Source organism: Epinephelus lanceolatus, chromosome 12, assembly GCF_041903045.1.
Source record: "Epinephelus lanceolatus isolate andai-2023 chromosome 12, ASM4190304v1, whole genome shotgun sequence".
Lineage (NCBI taxonomy): Eukaryota > Metazoa > Chordata > Actinopteri > Perciformes > Serranidae > Epinephelus > Epinephelus lanceolatus.
The window spans coordinates 27,962,117-27,970,591 of record NC_135745.1 but is presented as its reverse complement, the minus strand read 5'-3'; the positions used below and the strand labels follow the sequence as shown (position 1 = coordinate 27,970,591).

General features: G+C 43.3%; 1 protein-coding gene across 1 annotated transcript; it reads right to left on the bottom strand.

Annotated features, from left to right (window-relative positions):
* Window positions 1-444: 444 nt before the first annotated feature.
* cdc7 (cell division cycle 7 homolog (S. cerevisiae)) lies at window positions 445-8,218 on the bottom strand. The gene is made up of 12 exons (XM_033649571.2): window positions 8,046-8,218; window positions 7,684-7,777; window positions 7,003-7,089; window positions 6,731-6,866; window positions 6,206-6,299; window positions 5,878-6,020; window positions 5,401-5,749; window positions 5,061-5,168; window positions 4,432-4,607; window positions 4,043-4,125; window positions 3,735-3,884; window positions 445-3,006 (listed from the first exon to the last, which is right to left on the bottom strand). The coding sequence occupies exons 2-12, from the start codon at window positions 7,775-7,777 to the stop codon at window positions 2,558-2,560; spliced, it is 1,869 nt and encodes a 622-aa protein (XP_033505462.1). The 5' UTR covers window positions 8,046-8,218; the 3' UTR covers window positions 445-2,557.
* Between the last annotated feature and the right edge of the window lie 257 nt (window positions 8,219-8,475).

Sequence of the window (8,475 nt, the reverse complement as noted above, 5' to 3'; positions counted from 1 at the left end):
CCCCAGCAACACTTTCCAGCTCCTCCTGGTGGACCCCAAGATGTTCCCAGGCCAGATGAGATATGTAATCCCTCCAGCGTGCCTCCTACCAGTGGGACGTGCCCAGAACACCTCTAAAGGGAGGCATCCTGATCAGATGCCTGAACCACCTCAACTGACTCTCTTCGACATGAAGGAGCAGAGGCTCTACTCCGAGCTCCCTCTGGATGTCTGAGCTCCTCACCCTGTCTCTAAGGCTGAGCCCCACTTGTAACCGCAGTCTTTCTTTCAGTCATTACCCAGAGCTCATGACCACAGGTGAGAGTTAGGATGTAGATGGACCAGCATATCAAAAGCTTCGCCTTCCGGCTCAGCTCCCTCTTCACCACGACAGTCCGGCGCAGTGTCCGCATCGCTGCAGGGGCCGCACCAAACCGCTGATCCATTTCATGCTCCATTCTACCCTCACTTGTGAACAAGACCCCGAGATACTCCCTCGCTTGAGGCAGTAACTCTCTCCCAACCTGGAGGGGACAATCCACCGGTTTCCGGCAGAGAACTATGGCTTCAGATTTGGAGGTGCTGACTCTCATCACGACGGTTTCATACCTAGCTGCAAACCACCCCAGTGCATGCTGGTGGTCAATTTTCTGGAGCTTTTTGCCTTTATTTGATAGAACAGTTATAGCATGAAGGGGTGGGAGGACATGCAACAAAGGGCCACGGGCTGGAAACCAACCTGTGGCCGCCTCAAGGACACAGTCTGAGGTAGTTGGCGCCTCATATACTCCACATATTATGTCAGATGTCATATACTGTAAATGGCAGCCATTTGCTTTCTTTCCTCCCTTTATTAGAAAATCCACTTTAGAGTGTTATAAATTAACACATCTGCAACAGACACATTCTCATACAGCTATATTCACACACAATTTATAAAATACAGATGGAACTCATAGGCAGCTTTATATTAAAAGCCCTTTTATACTTTAGAAATAGTCGTTTCATATGGCAGTAATATGCTGATTTGGCAGCAGTGACAACAGTAAAGCATACAGACTATCCCCTCTCAACAAGACCCAGTTCAGACTATGACAAAGTGTTAAACAAGGTTTTTCTCCTTTTTGACCTTCTGGCTCAGTGGTTCCCAACTGGTGGGTCTCAGGTCCATTCTGAATGGACCACAAGTGACTGGCACAAGCTTTTATTGAAAGTGCTGTTTCCTGCTGTAGAGTGAGTGACTAACAGACAGCTGCTTAACAGAAACAGCGAACCAGCCAACCACATGGCCAAATGAAAGTATGATGCTAAATATCAAACTGTGTGGACCTTGAACTAATGACTACGGAGAAATCTGGACCAGTTCGGAACCACTATAGCCGACAGCCCACAGTAACAAGATCCCTTACGTTTTGTATTCTTCTCTTTTGGTCTTTCAAGTAAAAATGCACAGAGTGTAAAAATAAAAACCAATATAACCAGACAGTGTGCAGCTGTAACTTGCCGATTCCGTGTCTCCACAGAGAAAATCGGGTACCTTCAGCTGTAAAACCGACCAACCATCGACACAAAAGCCAATAGTCTGGCTCAAGTCAATACTCTTCCTGTCTCTTCGTTATAGTTAACAGTGCACATCCAGAGCCCTTTAAAATAACCATTTTGAAAGTACTTTGTACCGTAGCTGCCATGAACTGCAGGTGTGTGCACCAGCAAGTCAAACCTGTCATAACTTGATAGTCATATTAAAATCTATGAACCATTTAATGGGTCAGTGGGAGAGAGAAAATTGAGAGGAAATGTTTTCTCCCCACACAGAGATGTATCAGTTGTGGTGTTCAGGTAATTTAACCAAACAGGGATGTAAACTTCTCTCCACTTTGCTTAAAACATCAGACTTATCAGACTCTGTGCTGCTGTGGTGGGGACGTTCCTGGGCACAGCACACAGGTGAGGTCGGAGCTTTATAAAAAGGAAAAGGCCAGGTGCCAAAACATAAGCAGCAGGCATCCAAGAAGAAACCACAGAAATCATGGACAGAGTGAAGCTTTCGGTGCGTTACAGTTGCACTGGAAGTAAAAGTTTCCAAATTCTCCATGAAGTTGTATTTCTGACTCCAAAAGCCAGCAGAGCCTCACCAAACCCAACCTAAAAATCCAAGATGGCTACTCTGTGCATAAACAGTAGTGAATGCTGTATATGTTTATTAGCGCTTCTGTCTTATTGTGCCACATTAAAACAGTCGCACACACAGTCCTGTCCAACTTCTGTCTGTAAACTTGTTGCTACAGCGTTTGTATGCGCAAAATACAGCGTAACACGTTACCAACTAGTACAACATCTTGGTTTCCTGACTTGAATACGGTCAACTTGGGTGTGACGTCATTCCCTGCTCCAACTTCCAGGGTAAATGAAATGTAGCATTAATGTAAGTGGACTAAGCTCATTACAAAACACGTGCATCTGGAATTGTCTTTCATCTTCACTGATGAGACTGATCACAAGTAACCAATAATTCCTGCAGAGAATAAGCTTAAGTTGTTTTGACGTGAGACTCCTGGTCCTGTGACAGCGTGCGGTCTCACAGGTCTTTGAACAGCGGGTGCTGCAGGGCCTGAGCAGCTGTGATCCTGGTGGCAGGGTTCAGGTCCAGCAGTCGGTCCAGCAGCTTGTAGGCCTCATCAGGAACTCTGTCCCAGCCCCGCTCATCTTCCTCCACCTTACAGTTCGTCTCTGAGCTCTGTTTGATGAGGCGAGGGGTTCCTGTGTTCCCTGAATGTTCCTGGTGGTTTGGTAGAGATGAAGCAGTTTCACCTGCTTCGTGTTTGTGTTGCTTGAATGTTCCTTCAGCGGGACGGTGTGTGGGTGTATCATCTTGGATTTTGTGATGACTGATGGCGGTGGAGTCTTTGCTGGCCTCGGGAAGCGGTGTGACTTCATCGTCTGGTGATGGCCTTCGTCCTCTCAGAGTCTCGCACAGCGTCCTGAGGTCCTGCCGAGGCAGCTCTCTGCTGCACACCACAGCCTTGCCTGAATAAAGTTCAGCCCATAAACAGGTTCATTATCTGCACAGAGTCTTCAATACATCACAGTGAGGCTGATGTAAGTCCTCCTGCATTGTTACAGTGATTGTCTATGGTGATAAACTGTGTTGGCGGATTAATTGCAATAGTTACACCCACAATAAGTCACATTCTTTTACGCTGAGGGACAACACAAAGCATTTGGTACCATGCTGAAGAGTTTTGGTGTGGCCTTCTGCATGTTTAATAAATTTAAAAATCCAGAGTTAAAGGGAACAACATTTTTTGAATTGGTTCAGTATTGAGTGACAGCAGCAGCCAGTTTGCAATGTAAACACTCAAGGCATGGTCACACCGTCAATTTACATCCACTGTAAGTGCTAGTTTTTGCCACTGACAGGCTCAGATAGTTATTATTAGTGCCTGACAAGACTAATAAAAGGATCCCTACAGAGACAGACATTTTTTCAAAGAGTAAGATCCTTTTAGTTTAACCAGAAACAGCCCTGAAACCACTGCTAAAGTATAGGCTAATGGCATTTAGTAACGTCAGCACCACTATACTGTCTCGAAACATGTGGAATTAAATGTAACAGTGTCTCTTGTGTGAATTTAAAAAGCACTTTCCTGGCATTTGTAGGCTGTTTTCGCCCTCACCAAGCCACCTTACTGTGACCGGACACCAACTATATCTACACAGAAGCAGGAAGATCAGTTTAAAATATTAATACACACCAAATGCTTTGGCAGCCTGGATGGTCTCTCTGGAGCCTCGTATGGTCATGATCTGAGTGAGGGCGATCAGGTCATCGCTGGCTTTGAAGAATGGGTAACGACCACTGAGCAGTGAGAGCAGGATCACACCAGCTGACCACACGTCTATGGCTGCAGTACAGGAAGATAAGACAGGAGAGTGTTGCATTAGTAACAATTAGAGAGGGTAAGAAAGTCAAGGTTTAAGATTAACAGTCAGGTTTACATAGCCGTCATTATATCTGTGTGGCTGACAATCATTTATAATAGTCATTGTTTAGGGAACCAACCTGTTCCTTGGTTGGGACACTTTGTGAGGACTTCTGGTGCTCTGAAACCTGGAGTTCCAGCCCTGGGAGCCACCTGCTGCTTCCTTTATTAAAAACAACATGAAGCAGCGGTTTAAAAAGTGCAACACACAAATCATTGAGAGAAGGTTAAGGTTCACATTCATTAAGGAGGACTTATTATGTTACATATGGTGTGAAAAATTGTGAGTTTTCTTTCTAAGATGGTGAAGCCATGACCTGCCAAACTCCTTGTAAACCTAACCAACAAAGGTGATGAGCACCAGCCAATAAGAGGAATAGTCAGGCAGGTTATGCCTTTGCCATCCTAGAAAAAAAGTGGCGTGTAAAATTGGCCTTTAATGACGATTTTCGCCTCTTTCTTCAGTTACCTGGACAGGCAGATGTTGCAGACACGGTCGGTCATGTAGCAGTTACAGGTGAGGCCCTGCTGCACGGCCTTCTGAGGTTTCTGACTGGCGTTCTGGGTCCTGACAGGAAGCGGGCCCCGGCTGGCTGAAGAGTACCTTCGGCTGGCTGGGTCCTCTGTTTTGCTCGGCTTTACCAACTGAATACAAAGTTTTTATGAAGAAAAATAAATGACTGCACTGAGACATTAACACCCATAATACCCTTTAAAAGCACCTCTTTAACCTCTTCTACCCCCTGGTCTCATTTTGAAGCGTTACTTAACCCCCCTTCCTGACAAGCATGCATCCAAAAGACAGTAATGTCAGCTGGGAACGCCTGTCTCCCAGGGGCCTTAATTTGTCATAACCTTAACTCATTTGTCAACATTAAAAATACACACATGCACAGTCATATACCATTTTTTCAGTCCCCTTGTGTGTTTTAAATGTGATGTGTGTTTTAAATGTGAATTTGAGCCTTGCCAAAGGAGAATTTCTGTCACCTTTGGGACAGACAATAAAGCTTATCTTACCTTATCCTGAATGGTTTGAGATATGATAAAGAGAGAAACCTCTTAGTCTTCCAAAACTTAAATTCCCACCTTGCTTACCTCGGTCTTAATGGCAGCTTGTTTGGTGGTGGATGGAGCTGCAGTGCAGCTGTTCAGGTTCCTCTCTCCAAACACAGGCCGTGGCACTTTGCGTAGTCCTGTCAAATCCTAGAGAAAACAAACATGGAATTTAGCTAAAGCCAACACATTTTTGCACAGAGACGAAGACAAACAGATGCACTGATGACCAGAGATACTTCAACATATCCATACAGGAATTTCTTAACCTAACCTCAGGAGAGTGACACCCAAAAAACCCACTGTGCACTAATCAACAACTCTGCTTTTACAGGACAAAGAAAAGACTCAGAAACACCAGTGAAGGTAAAAGTGTGGACACCTTTGTGTGCTTTGTGCGAGAGGTGGAGGTGGTGATGGTGGTGGTGGCAGTGGTGGTGACAGAACGTGCTTTTTTAACCAGCGCCTTTTGAGTGGCCGAGGAGGATGTGGTGGTGGTGGTGGAGGAAGAGGAGGAGGAAGGTGGCAAGGTTGTGGTTCTCGGAGGTAGTGAGGTCGAAGCTGTGGTAGTTTTGGGAGGGAGTTTAGGTTGTGGTTTACTCCGCTGTGTGGTGTCTTGTTTCCCTGTGGACCCGCCACCTTTCTGTGATGTCCTCTGCCTCACCACCTTCAGCAGCTCAATCTGGGTGTCTGCTGTCCCCTGAGCCAGGCCGAAGTCCACCAGCGCATACCTACACACACACACACATTTTAAACATTTGAAATTAACAGATATATGTGCCCACTGATTCAGCATTTCTAAAGTTGGAAAAAAACTAAACTATGCAGCAATATGTTAACTCATAAAATGTCAACTCACGTTTTGCTGCTCCTGTTATAGAGGAAGTTGTTTGGTTTGATGTCTCTATGAATGATACCAAACTGGTGGATGTGTCTCAGAGCCTTCAACAGGTGATAGATGTACAGACGGACCTCTTCAAAGCTCAGTGAGCCAATAATGTCCTGATAAACACATTTGTATTAGATCAGAAGTTTTAAAGACATTTCTGCAAACATAGAAACAAGAACTACATCAAGGCACCTAGTGAATGATTTATTTTTGAGGATTACATTACTGATTGTGTCCCAGCAAAAATCAGTATGTCACTGAAACACAGTAACCATATACTGCTTGACAATGTACATACCACAATAGCTTGATGCTCCATATAGGGCATGACAATCACCACGTGGTCCTCCTTCCTGAAGCAATAAGTCACCCCCATCACACTTTCTCTGCCTCTGCAAAGGGAGAAAAAATGAAATGTGGTGATGATGTGGTGAGACATCAAAACTTATTTCGATGTCTTGTACAGCTGAAACAATTCCTCAAGAGACTCAAGTAACTCAATCTTGAAAAGCATTGATGCAAAGTATTTGCATCATGACATACACAGACTCACAAAGTCAAAACAATACTAGCCCTCATGAATCAACAGATCAATAGAACAGCTTTATGATTATTTTTAATATTACCAATATTAACCAGTCATTATTTAGTTGTCATTTAAAGGTCCTATAGAAACAATGCATAAAGCAAAATCTATAAATGTATTTTAAAATGCCACCTAAAATAATTTGCATTATCTGGTCAGTTCTACAAAAGGTTGTCTGGTAGTCTGGGGGCATAGTAAAGGATCCTGTATATCCCTTTATGAACACACAACACTCACCCAGCAACAGTAAGACATTGAAGCTCAGCCGCGATGCGTGTAGGATGGCTGGTTGGGATGAGGTGCTTCAGGGCAAACAGCTCTCTTTTCCCATTCCGCATCTGAGCCTCACCCAGATACACCGAACTGAACGTCCCTGGTGCACAGATACACTTGTCATAAACACGTCACCTCTTGTTCTCCAACAAATAAAATGAGATCAACAATCTTAAACAGGAGTTTCTCTTAAGAAAATAGTATATGCTTGTAAACTCCACAGGTGGAGTACGTACCTTCTCCGATTTTGTCTATGATGCGGAAAACCTTGGCCAGCTGAGGGACGGCTTTGTAGAGCAAGTCAATATCTATTTCCACATCCCCTGGAAGAAAACAGGAAAAAATACTGTTACAGATACACAACACTTATCTCAATTAGTTGTAAATTTAAGTAAGTATCTTGTACATCTTTAACAATACTGTAATACTTTGTCGTGGGAACTCTTATTCAATTATGTAATCTTCATTTTTATCTTTTTCTTTTTATGTATGGTGGTTGTTATTTAATAAGGGAGGTATCTTCTTCATGAGCCATTTTTGGCTTCTAACCTCTCCTGCACAATGTTTTAACTGTATTTTTATTCGTGTATGCAAATAATCTAAACTGCCATAGAACAACTGCCATATTTTCTCATCACTTACATCAATAGATATGTGCAACAGATTGTTGTGCACCTGAAAGGTGCGAGAGTGACAGCTTTACAGGCATGCCTATGTTACAGGCTTTCACTTAAGACAATGATAATTTTATTCTATCACTATTTTAACATTTGTACAAAGTTATAAAGCAAAATACACAAAAATATTGACCTGCAAATACTACTTCTTCAGTTTAATATTATCCCTAGACCATAATATGCTAATATAATGGTGCATCTGTACTCAAAGATTGTGTTTTTAAGTCATGAAGAACTTACTTGAGACTTTGCTTCTCCTGTGACCTCTGTCAGATTTAATAACGTTACATCCATCTGTGCTGATGCCGTCAGTGCAGACAGGAGACAACTCCATCTGAGAGAGAAAGGAAGAAACTTAAGAGGCTGGTAACTGAAATATTTTTATTATAAACGTTTCCAACTGGTAAGTAATGTAAAGGTGGACAGTGTACGAAGAGCTGTATTCACATAACAGAGCGACAGATGGATAGGAAATGTGTACAGCTTATTTCAGTCTAAGCGCTGCTGTCTTCCTCATTACAACAACTAGCATGCTACTGTTAGCTCGTCTGTCAAGCTAGCTAACAACCACAGTTTATCTGATAAAACAAGAAGAAACTTACCGCTTTAGTTGGTCGTTAAGTGCAATAATTCTTTAAATGAACATTCCCTGAAACCACCGTACAGTCATGAGCTAATGTTTCACCGGTTAACACTTACATATATCACTATAACTCAGTCTGCGGCTGTGTGAAATAGTTTGTTGTTCTGACTTCGGAGCTTTTCCGCCAACAACAAACTCCGCGCTAAAAGTTACGTCACACAAATCTCGCGATATCAAGGGATCTCCGGGGGGAAGACGGGACTGTGAATGGGAAGCCATTAAAATCTGTGATGAAAGGCGTACTATGATGAAAAGCTGATGGGAAGCGACATCCCAGACCTAACAAAGGTGCAAAGACTGCTTTCTATGGTCCACGCATGCTGCAGTGTGGACCTTAACCTGCATAAAACTAAAAATGTGCTCTTTAGATCCACATTTGTTTGACAAAT

Bases quoted from the DNA above. Each gene is read 5' to 3' on its own strand.
- cdc7 (XM_033649571.2), bottom strand. From the start codon at position 7,777: ATGGAGTTGTCTCCTGTCTGCACTGACGGCATCAGCACAGATGGATGT. The intron at 6,300-6,730 runs GTGAGTGTTGTG...CTCCCTTTGCAG, and splicing joins CAATGTCTTACTGTTGCTGG to AGGCAGAGAAAGTGTGATGG. The intron at 5,169-5,400 runs GTGTCCACACTT...TGTTTTCTCTAG, and splicing joins CTCGCACAAAGCACACAAAG to GATTTGACAGGACTACGCAA.